General features: G+C 41.6%; 1 protein-coding gene across 1 annotated transcript in view; it reads right to left on the reverse strand.

Moving 5' to 3' along the window:
- The window catches only part of ADARB2 (adenosine deaminase RNA specific B2 (inactive)), a 315,094-nt gene extending 307,564 nt beyond the window's left edge, over positions 1–7,530 (reverse strand). Inside the window, exon 1 of the mRNA XM_065050500.1 lies at positions 7,124–7,530. Coding sequence (XP_064906572.1) covers positions 7,124–7,223 — 100 coding nt within the window. The 5' untranslated portion in view covers positions 7,224–7,530. The remainder of the gene's footprint in view (positions 1–7,123) is intronic.
- Positions 7,531–12,418: the final 4,888 nt, after the last annotated feature.

Here is a 12,418-nt window from a genome sequence, read left to right on the forward strand (position 1 = left end):
AAACGCCACCAGCCTGTACTGTAGGTTTCAGAAACAGTACTCACAAGTGGTACAACTCCAAAATCAGATGGAGTAGTTGGTAGAAATCAACTCCTAACCTAGCAGGAACACTCTCACACAGACAGACTATGGTTTGGAGGGGTAATCCCCTACTACACAATATTCATCTGATGGCAACACACCAGAAGTCACACCAGTAACTGTGTTTTTTTCTGCTTAACAAATCATAAGTTTGTTATCCCACCTTTTTGTTTCTTTTTCCTAGGGAATAAGAAAAGGGGAGGTGAATTCATTTTTATTGCCATCCTCCTAACCTCACTATAGCATCAAAGTAAGAGATTGGGAATCAGTCTCCATTTCAGTCTATTTTTACATACATCATGCACGGCGTTGAGTGGGAACAGAGAGGAAGACGACTTAAAACGCTGTCAGGAACGTTCTGAAGAAATGCGCCTGCCTCCCTGGCAGCCCTGTTCCCGGTTTGGGGAGGCACACGGGCAGAGGGACATGCGTTCCACCGCCACCAAGCCCAGCAGAAAGGCACCTCCTGAACTGCCGTGCTGCCGCTTCGGCTGAGAAAGGAAAGTATGGTGCAAAAAGCCTCACAGTGAGCCCATAAACCACGTTACAAACCACCTTTCCCTATAATCCAAGCAAGTCAGGAGTCAGATAATTTCCTGAAAAAGAGGATTCATATCTCATATAAAAAAAAAAAAAAAAAAACCAAACCACAAACACTTCTTAATGTATCCTACCTAAAACCAAAGCCTTCATTCACTGAAGTGAGCAGCAAACTTTTTAGCGCTAGTCTCAGCTGAGCTAATCATATAGCTCAACTCCCTACACCATGTAAGTTTTGGTTTTCCATACCTTGAATTAATGCATTCTCCAGGACAGCTACATACTGTCCCAACAGAAAAAGTCCCTCCATTCCTACTAAACATGCTGAAATTCTGTTTCCTTAAAACCCTCTGTCTTTGTAAATAAAACAAACAAACAAAGAAGCAAACAAACACAGGAATAAATCAGAATAGCTTGATTATGTTCTTTATAATATTTCCTTTTCAAAATTCATTTTACTGTATTCTTTCGTAAGTTTTTCTCTAAAGTGAACAATATAATCTTACCAGTTTCCTTCTACTGAAATTTAAAAAATCTCCAGTCCCTTTTGCCATATGTCTCTGAATCCTCACTATTTCTAGTACACATTTGGGAGCTAGAGCAGCCAGAATGAAAGAGAATGTACTAAGTGAAAATACATCTTTCATTCACTAATGACACCATAACATCTTCAATATTAGCCATCCTGCTCTTCACACACTCTGCCCTGCTCTGTGCTTCCCTTGTTATCACGCTTTGATTAGCAGAGATTCTCACTAAACCATCCACAGGAATGTCCAGTACTTATCCAGAGTGGGTATTGTTAGCTCAGGGCCCCAGAAATACATCTTCATATTTCCAACTCATCATAAGAAGAAATTCTAGACTGACTGAACAACAACGATAACACCATCCATTTAATGTTTTCTGTTAAATCATTAAATTTGGTGATTTTATGACTCAGGGAGGACTGCCTATTAGTACGGGTTGACAAGCTGCTTTCACCAGTTAACAAAGCGGTCTTTTTAATATATTATATATCACAATATGCTGTTAAAAAGTCCTCTGGGTTGGCTGCTTCATTTCAAATTAATATAGCGAGGAACAAAGGTCAGCCAGAGCAGGAAGGTAAGCATTTCATTTCACTATTGGAACTTACATGATTTGCAGGCAAAACAAGCTGTTTTATGCAGAAAACATCAATTTCATCATGGTACCTTGAGAATGATCTATCTATTGATGCATATCAGCATTTTTTGTCTGGATAACTAATAGTTTACGCAGAAAAAAGTGGTAAACTGCCTGAAAGGTTGTAGAGATATTTAGCTGTAAACAGGGATCAATTCAGGTTCACTATTACTCACAAAACCTATCCAATATCGGACAGCAGTAATTCAAAACTAGTACAGTTAATAGAGATCAGACAGATATTCTAATGTTCACTTTTTTTTTAATACAACTTGCATTAAAGGAACCTAAGAAAACAGTTTGCACAGACCTTTAGTAGCTTTGATATTTCACAAGGCAATTTCATCTGACCTTTAATTTTTAGTGCAGCATTTCCATTTGTAGGGTATCACTTCAGAAAGGGCTGCCATTAAGTATTTTATAAACTCCATTAATATCACTTAAACTGGAATTTGTAAGCAAAGCTTACAAATTCTCTCCTTATGGGAGAATTTCCCTACCCAAATCACCAAGGAGGAGTTACAGAATTTTAAGCAATATGAACCAGTTTCCAGCAGTATGATACTTTGCCACTAGCTTTATATGTCTCTGCATCACCACTGAAGAAAGCACAGCATCTGACTTAATTTCTGTGTTCAAAAAGGTAAAAATGGCTATATATGCCATTGTACCTATAAGTTATGGTCAATATTTATATTAGTGCTTTTTCTACTTACATAATTAATAATCAGAGATAAAGTTTAAATATTTTGTTCTCTCTCAAAGTAAAATATGCCATTTTATTGTCCTCACATTTACATGCGGTTGCTAGGAAGATTCAACTCTGCTATAACCTAATCATCTGCTGTTTAGATATGGACTCATGAATCCCATATTTTTTATTCTAAATTTAAGTTCAGTCATCGTAGCTAATGTCCTTGATGCTATCTCAAATTGCTGTCATTACACGGATCACTAGAAATTGGAGGTAATAGTAAAAAAGAAAATAAAAAAGAAAGGTACCAAATTAGATGATGGATAAAGGTTTAATCAATTTAATTTTATCACCAAATCCAGTCCGTTTGTCTTGAGCTGTCAGGGGACGAGATAAGCGGAACACATCTTGAAGCACAGCACAATCCCGTTGTGGGGAAGGAGTTGTGTCCCTGAACCTCACCGAGATGAAACACGCTCATTTATTACTTTGGCATCGCAGGATGATGAAGAACCAAGCTGGTTTCCTCCCTCCGTCCTCAGCACAATCTTTCTATTTCATTAATTTTTCATTGGATTTCATTTCACAATCATTTTGCCTCTCTCACCTGCTTGCCGCCCTTATTTAGTTTAATCTTGTCAACTTTTATTTAGTGTCCCATTGTATCAGCAATGACCTCGGCCATGGGTTTCTATCGTATCAGGAATACCTGATTCCTTCCTGTTTCCAGTAATTAACTTTAATCGCTGGGCGTATAAAACAGAATTACAAATAAGGTGGATTATTTGTTATCTTACACTGGAAAATAACTCCAAAGGGGCATGTCTCCAATTACCCATTTCATACTTACTTTCTGTATGTTGATTTCTAAGTTGCTGGAGGCTGCTGAAGTGTGGGCTTTTTAGTACTATCAGTAAACAGCAACCGTGCTTTTGTGTGGTCACTTTTAATCATTTAGCTGAGGCAACAAACCTTCTTTTGAAAATCTACACCGCAGGCTATGGAAGCTGTACAAACCGTGCTGAGGCAGCTGTGCTGAATTCTGCCAATACTCAGCCATATTCCAGAGCCCTGGAGAAAACACAAGAACCCACAAATCCAGCAACTTCCTACAAAGCCCGAAAAATTTAAAATGGATTTCTCTAAAACAGCACGCGAAGGTTTCTAACCTCTGGTCGTTTTATACACACAGATTAAAAAAACCCAAACAAACACAGAGACAAACACAAAATACCTATTACTGCTTTTACATGAAATTAGGATGAAGATATTCTGGCTGTATTTATTTTTCATTAGGTCTTTGAGAAATTAAGATATTTACATCCCACTGGGAATTAACACATTTATTTTCTAAATGATAATGAAAATATTACTACCTATACTAATTTAACAAATGGCTATGAATATACACATTTTATCTTTTCAACATCCTTTCTGCATGTAGTGTAAAACTGAATGAAATCACTATGCAAATATATGCTTGCAGTGTGATATTCATTGCATGGACATTTAATGTTAAGTCTTCAAGGTACGATCTATATACTGCTAGACTTCATAACCATAAAAATAAGATGCATGCAAACTAATTACTGGGCAATGTCATTGTACACTAGAATTACGCTCAGTGTCCTACACTTTTCAGTGTTCAATTTGCGTATATGGAAATTCTCTCACTTACAGCACATGTTTTTTACTGGTTTTTAGCCTAAATACAATGGGAAATTTACCTATTCAGAGAACGTTGTTTGCTTTCCTTGCTTGAACTGGCTTTCTGCCCCCAGGAAACTCCTAAAACAGAGCATCCAGGTATAAAAGAAATGGAGCAAAGTGCTATAGCCAGACACACTGATTTATAATTCACACTAACCAGGACAAAAATATGACTGAAAACATGAAAAGTAAATCAGAAGGGGAAAAGCAATGCTGTTAAATAGAGAATAATATTTGCTTCCACTGCTACACATTCCTAGATATTCTATCAGGTAATGTCTCAACCCGGTTTTAAGCACACTTCATATGTAATGTGTAATAAAATATACGAGGCTGTATAAATAATTTGTGGAGTCCATCTCCTTAAGAAGTGGGCATGTGACAGATAATTTCATTTAGTTACTCTGATTAATATTCAATTTAAATTTAAGACAAGTTAATTTCTTTGTCTACATGCATCCATAGGTATCTCTGTGTGTGTATGTGTAAACATGTGCATAGCTATACACTTGAAAGCATCTACTAAAAGTATTCTTGCTATAAAGAATATATATGTACTGTAGAACAGTTAAAGCTATGTGTCTCTGGTGTAACTCTTCCAAAAGATTTTTCACAATCTATTAAATAGATCAAACCTACAAAACAGTTGAGCCTATATTAATTCTCATGAGCCTAACACATTTTCATGACTAGTCTCCAGGACAGCCAGTTTGTTAACCAACACCTTTGTATTAGATACAATCAGAAAATCAACAGGAATAAACTAACCTAGCAGTAAAATCCAACAGGTCCTATACTGGGTGTGCCTTAAGTTACAGGCATATTTTGCTAGCATAATTTTACAGGAATGTGTATTTTTATGAATATATACTGTGATTATATAGAAAAGAAAATAAAAATCATATGAACATAAGCATTGCTCCCTATAATTAGTATACTAACCGACTACATCATTTGGAAAGTGGTTACAATAGCACATTTGGAGAAATAAAAATAAACTGTTCAAGTGCACATTCTTATTGATAGTGGTCAGTCATGCACTTTCTAGAATGCCACCAACCTCCAGCTATGTATTCTGCAAATAGCTGCCATCTACCAAGTTATTGTTTAACAAATTTTTGGGTGTTTTTTAAAACATTCAACTTCCATCTTATTTTGGCAAAACACAGAGCAACAAAGGAAGCAACAGAAAAGTCTTATTGAAAAACTGTTACTTTTGTCTGCTGCTTAAAAACAAAATCAACACTTATAACTTACCTTTGTAACGAAGCACCTTTACTTGACTGCATAGATTAATGGATTACTCTTTTCTCTTGGCCAAGCACAGGGCACCTAAGGCTAGGCTAACTTTGCAATTCCCTAGAAAAGTAGTTTGGCTTGAACAAATACAGCACAAAGAAGTCTCCAGAGCACAACTACAAGCAGATTTAAAGAGAGAGAGTATGAGAGTGCTCCCTTTACTTAGTATTTTAAAATAACAGAACATGAAACACAGCCTTTGTCACCAGGTGTTACAGCATGCTGTAGCTCCAGAGTAACAAGTCAAGGTTACAAACCTACCCAAAGTACTGATATATCTGCATGTCTGTTGGTTTTACTCATGGGCAGGTCACTATTTGTTACTGTGATTCTGAATACAGCGAGTTCAGACATTAAAGTTAAAATAGTGACAATCAAATGATACAGTCTAGCATTTAGCATTTGACCAGTTTTCAGTAGTTTTTATACAAAACCTGCTTTGACACCTTTCTAAAAAGTTGTCAAATACCGTGCTCATTGGCTTTAACACAATCAATAATTAAAACACATTTAGCTAGGGACGCCTCCAAATTAGGATTTCTAGAATCGGAAGAAGAGGTACGGTACCCAAAGTATTGTCTTGAGTTGTCAAGCTAGCTGACTAAAACTTGCGTTAGTCTCATGTAATTATGACAGTTACAGGTTAGGTGATGTTTACTGCTCAGAGAAACACTTGGAGTTCGCATCCCTGCAATCAAATGAGTTGCAGCTGGGCATCTCTGGCACTCTGCTTCTCGTATCAGTTAATTTTACTTTAAAGTGTTCACTGTCTGTTAACTTCGGCTTTTTCAGGCACAACATCAAAAATCAGGCAGTAGTGTGCCATCTCCTCTACAGGAGAAAACGGGACAGCCTTGCGAAGAGCTTTTATCTAGGGCAGATTCCCCGTTCGCAATGACATCCTGTGGCTTTACTTTTCCTGCTTCTGCCAATTAGCGCTTTCCTAGCGGAGGTTTGCTTAGGGAAGGGGAACAGCACCAAAACAGAAAATCTGGGTAGATCTTTATATATATATTTGATATATTCAATATATATATACATATATATATACATATATATATATATATATATATAAAGGAGGAAAGGAGGTAGTTTGGGGGGCGCGCCCCGCCGGCCGGGCGCTGTGTGCTGCCGGGGACACGTCCTGGCGCTGGCACCGGCGGGCAGCGGGACACGGCAGGACACGGCGGGACGGGCATCAGATTGGGGCCGGGCTGGCGGCGCTGGAGGCGGGAGGGGGCAGTGCCGGGGCCGGCGGAGCCCCCGGGAAAGCTCCGCCGCACCGCGCTGCCTCGGACGGGGCCCGCCGAGCTCCCGCCTGCCGGCAGCTCCGCGGGGCTCAAGCTCAGCCCAAAACAAAGAGAGGGGAGGCAACACTGTCCGTCCGACGGAAGAGCGGCGGCCTCTTTCGCCCCCGGCCGGACCCCGCTGGTGGCGGATCGGTGCGGTGGGGAAGGCACCGCCCGCCCCGCCCCGGCCGTCGGGGCAGCGACAGGGCCGGTGCCGCCGTGCGCCATACACAGACAATAAACACAGGAGCAGCCGATGCCCGGCCGTGTGTGCAGGAAACAGGCAGAGAGAGAGAGGGAAAAAAAAAAAAAAAGGAAAAAGGAAAAAAAAAATGTCGTTTACCTTTCCTCTTTGATCTCCTCCTTCTCCTCCTCTTGGACTTGCATTTCAGCTGCCCGCTCGGCCCTCCCGACGCCCTGCTGCTGCCCAGGACGGATGTCATGCCTGTACTTCAACGGAACAGCACCGCGCCGAGATGTTTTCCTCCCGTGGAGTTTCTCCTCTTTCTGGAGGCGGCTTTTATAACGCGGCGGGGCGGGCTGGCTGCCTGCTCGGCGCTGCCCAGCGGCGCGGCGAGGGGTCGCGCCTCCGCCCCGACGTGCCGGGCCCGGCCGGGGCGATGTCCGGGGGCGGCGGCAGAGGCTCTACCGGCCCCGCGGCCACTTTTTGCACCTCTGCGAGTTGCTGGGCACCGGCCGCTTTGAAGCCAATGGTGCGGGGCGGGGGGAGGCGGTGGAGGGAGCGGGGGGGACGGATTTGATGCTGCGAAGTCTCCCGTAGCCCAATGGCTCCCGCCGCCCTGCTCTGACATCAGCTCCGCCAGCCCTCGCCCCCAAACTCCGCTCCCTCTGGGCCGCCGGCTGTGCCCGACTCCCGGGAGAAAGCCAAGGAGGATAGCCCCAGAGGGAATAAAAACATCCTGCTGCCTTGTCTGGGAGAAGCCGGAGGGGCAGCTTGCAAGAAGGGAGGCTGCAGGCAGGATTTCAAGCCTTTTTTTTTCTTCGGAACATGTGGACACTGAACATTGCTTCCAGAAACAGAGAAATGTCGCTTCTGTCCTCCCTAACCGAACACTTATTAAGTAGTTCACTAATTGCATTGCCTGTTATTCCCAGGGAAACAATATGAGTTATTGTTGAATGATCCTGTATTCACAAACCTCATGCACGAGGCGAAGTGCAGCAATTCCCCTTGAATCTCCAGTTATTTTTAAGGTATGTGCTCTTCTAAATTCATGATCAAGGGCAAAAGCTCTGTGAAAAGAGAAGTGTGTTGTCGCTCAGACTCATACATTAACACTCTGCAGTGCCTCATTTAGGCAACTGCAATTAAAGTGTCGGGAGCAGAGGGGCTTTTACAGAGGGGAAAGATGACAACAGCATTCCTCTGAAAAGCTTGGCTACAAAGCATTACGTGTTCATTACAAAAAGCCAAGGTGTGCAACAGATAAGATACTGCTTAAAGTTACAAGGGACCTACTGCTCCTGTGCTCTGTCCTCCTTAGTTATTATCTAACTCAAAAATACGTATCTGGAAACCTAGTCAGTGAATGGAAAATGGAATAATATCAAGAAAAAAAAATATGCTAAATAATTAATGTCATCATTAGTGCCTACTGCATTTGTAGTCAGCTGGAGGAGCACAGTAAAACACTGTTTATCAGAACTCCTTTAATCTAAAACTTCCTCTTGTTGGAATGTAGGTTACCCAGCTCCTGCTGCTAAGCATTTCCACTGCAACTCTCCCAGCTATAAGAAACCCTCTGTGTTTGGCTGGTTTAGGCCTCTGTCATTTTTGGATGAGACAGAGCTACACATCACACAGATATTCAAATTAAAGGAACAAAAATATTTCCATAAAAGTCTCTGAAAGTACTTATTAAACCAGGATTAGGTGGACACAGCTGTGCCAAGATGATGTCACCTCTTCTGCCCCATCCTCCATGGAGCAGGTCGCATCTGGTAAGAAGGCCCTGTGTACTCTCAATTTCAGCTATGTGGCACAGCACAAAGCACAGGAGGAAGCTGCACCCCCACACACACACCTTACCAGTTTAGGTCAGGGAGCCTGTGGATTTAGACCTGCTTGGTTTGGGTGTCAGATATAATTTGGGAAGCCCTGCATGAAAGTAAGTTTTTATATGCAAAGCTTTTACAGGATAATGACTGGGTTTTTCACAACAAACACATCACCCAAAGAACCAAACCTTTGAACTGCTACCTAGCTTAAGTGAACATCTCTTTAAAAAGCTTCTGTTTATCTCAGCAAGAGAAACATGTCTAGGAGAAAACAGAGAGGCAACCACTATTTTTGGGTTTTAGCTTGAGCCTTCAGCCTTTAACCTTTCTCCCCTTTTTGTTCTGATTTCTGTTATCCTGAGCACAGCTGACCTTCATCTACTCATGTGGAAAAAACTTGAAGTTGCCAATGAAGTAGTAATGCTACTGCAAAATGCAACCACACATTGAACCACACATCAAACTTCTGCCCAGTCTGGAATTTAAGTCACTCCATTTAGAAGCCAGATTTAGAAGTGTTTTCTATGCTTCAGTACCAATCTGTGCTCTATTCATTAGGGATCTAAAAGAGAAACAAGATTCAATTAGAAAGAAAATGAGCATCCCAGGACATTCATTCATTTTTAGAAGTGGCTTCAAACTCAACGTGTTCTTTAAAGTTCTGAAGACTTTATTTCTGATAACGTTTTGTTATACTCTCAAAATGACTGGAATCTGAGGTGTTAAGAAGATAGACTGACATTGCCAGTCTCTAGAGAAGTCATGCTACCAAGCCAACCTGGAAAGCCACCAATTCTCAGAAATTATCATTCGGTGCTAACAATTTCATGAACTGCTTTTCTGTTCTAGGCACAGTTATGAGAATGTATCAGCAAGGCAATGTCAGCAACAGCTGAGCTATAGTGGTGGTGTAGCTCCTTCCGAGGCTAGTTTCAGTATCAGTGAGGACATGAAGACAGCTGGTGGAAGAACTCCCCTTGGCCACAAGGAATGGTGAAGGGCAGTCATTTTTTATACTTTCCAGCTACAAAGTCAATAGGATTCTTTAAATGTGCTGTACTTATTCCTCTTGTTCTCCACAGTGGAAGAAGTCAGCTTCTCCACCCAGTGGCATCCTCTGTTTCAACACCATTTTTCTACTTAAATACAAGGTTACCACTCCCATACAACTAGGTCTATCACTCCTCCCAAGCTATCATGGACATGCTTTCGAGCACTATGGTAAAGTAACATAAACTCAATCTAGGGAATACAATACCAATGAGATGGGGAAAACCTCACTAAATTATAAAATAACACCAGCTCTCTTTCAGTTACATTCTTATGTCCACTAATGGCCAGTACGCTTGATAGTCTTACCACCATGCGGAAATTATGACTGTTCCTGAATGATCTGCTAACAATCGCTAGTGGTATTTCATGCTCCTTTTTGTTGAGTAAAGCAGCTTAGGACTTCTCCCATCTCCATGGACCTGCCTACAGAGGTTGTTGTGTTTATTACCTTCAAGCTGAAGAATTTCAGACTGTTCTAAAGGCAGTAACTTCACATGCCTTGACTTACAGCCTATGAAGAAACACACATCACATGAGCGCACACCTACTCAGGCCTAGGTAAATCAGAGAGACTGGAGGGTTCAAGGTGTGAGTCCTGATGTGAAAGTCTCTTCCCTAGGCTGTCTGAGGAGCTGTGACTCATCTCACAACACACCTCAACTACTGATCCCAGCCAGTACCTCAAAACTTACACTCCTGTTCTTGTGAGACAGACAGATCTCTCTCACCACTGGAGGTACCCAAGCAAGGAGCCCAAACTTTGCAGGATTTGTGACAATTCACTGCACTCAGGTTCTCTCAAAAGAGGAGAGCTGAAGGGGAGTCCAAACAGTTTATTAAAAGGGAGACTGATGATGACTATGAGAATATGATGGGGAAAGAGAGTTTGAAACTGGATGCCAGATTGCACACCTTAATTATAAATTCCCATGCCTAAGCAATACAATATAGAGTTAGTAATCAACAGAAATTGAGAAAAATGACAATGGCTGAAGAAAAAAAGCATCCCATCCTTACTTCAGCTAATAATTTCAGGTAAGGAGCTTCTGGAACAAATCTTTGGAAAAGTTATCCAAATGTGAATACTAAGACCACGAGTATTATGGGTGGCCAGTACTTTTTCTGTACAAACTTTTTTAGATGAAATAGAATAAACATTAAATAATTTTTTTGTTTTACTTCTGTTTTTGTTTGTTTGTTTGTTTGTTTGTGAGTTTGTTTGTTTGTTCATTTATTTTGAGTAACTTGATTTTCAGTGACATGATATTACAAAAATTGAAGGTGAAACAGTTTTTTAAAAAACACTACAGTGAACTTACAGAATGCAAACATGTAAAATGAGGCTGAGTGTCTAAGATGTACCAGGGATGCTCCACAAGAGTGTTGCAGCATTTGCAGGGGGTGCTCCTCCCACAGTAAGAGGGTCCTGCTGAACAGCACAGCAAGTGGGAGAAACAAGTTCCAGACTCTGTGCTTCCCAGAATATGCACAAATCATTGAAGAAGAGGCCATCTGGCTGCCATATTCACCAGTTTCCAGATGTGTTGCACCTTCCCTAAGGAACTGTGGATACAGAGAGCAGCAGACCATGGTGGAGACCTTTGTAATTTGCTGCTTGAGAGCAAACTTGCCCTATAGGCTCCTGAGAGAGGAAAGGGGTGTAGTAGGCACCCTCTAGTTCTCTCCCATTCTCCCCATCCCATTTCTGCTTTCTTCTGCTGCCTCCTGCCTGTGTAAGTAGAGAAAAAAAAATAAGGCACTTAGAATTTGGAAGATAAGAGATGCTCAAGGGCATTAAAGCAGGACATGAATGCAATCCTGTGGCTGTGCAGGTGAGACTCCAGAGCCTTCTGCTGCAAAATGCCTGCACTAATCCACTCTTGCCCTACTTACAAGGAGCTGTCAGTGTGGCTATTTGCAGCAAAAGCCACTTTAGCTTTGGGGCCAAACATCGCAGGGTGGTGATGAAGCGATGAGGGTACGGATCCATATTCAGTGTATCAAGTTTGCCAGAAAAATGCCTTACTGCAGACAGGTCCTCCTTTCTTTTTGCATATTCTTGCACATGAAATAGCCCAGGCTCGGTAACACTGTGGTTAGCAGTATGTTAAAGCAATGCTAAAAAGATTTTGCCCTTTCATTAAATTGCCACAGAACAAAAGGAATTTGGGATGCAATAGTCTCTCTGCTGTGGGAAAGTCACAGTAGCCAAGTTTCACATCCTGCAGGAGAAGCTTCCTCTCTTCCCCTCATTTCTCCCTGGCCCCACATCTACGCTAATGGGGGTTTGCTCTGCGACAGGTCAGCAATAAGAGATGTCAAACTCCCTGATGAGCATGAGCTAAATATTTCAAAGCTGCTCAGACAATACTCTCTTTAATGGGGAAAATACCTAGATGCCAAAGACTGCAAATCATTTTAATTAGTAAGTCTGTATATGCCACATAAACCAGCAGCAGTCACCAGGGATGAAACAAAACAGCCTGGAAGATGTTTGTATGGGCATATTAAAACATAACTCAGCAGCTCTGATTCTTGAGTGGAGTAGAGATACAGCTTATCATCA

Source organism: Columba livia, chromosome 2, assembly GCF_036013475.1.
Source record: "Columba livia isolate bColLiv1 breed racing homer chromosome 2, bColLiv1.pat.W.v2, whole genome shotgun sequence".
NCBI lineage: Eukaryota > Metazoa > Chordata > Aves > Columbiformes > Columbidae > Columba > Columba livia.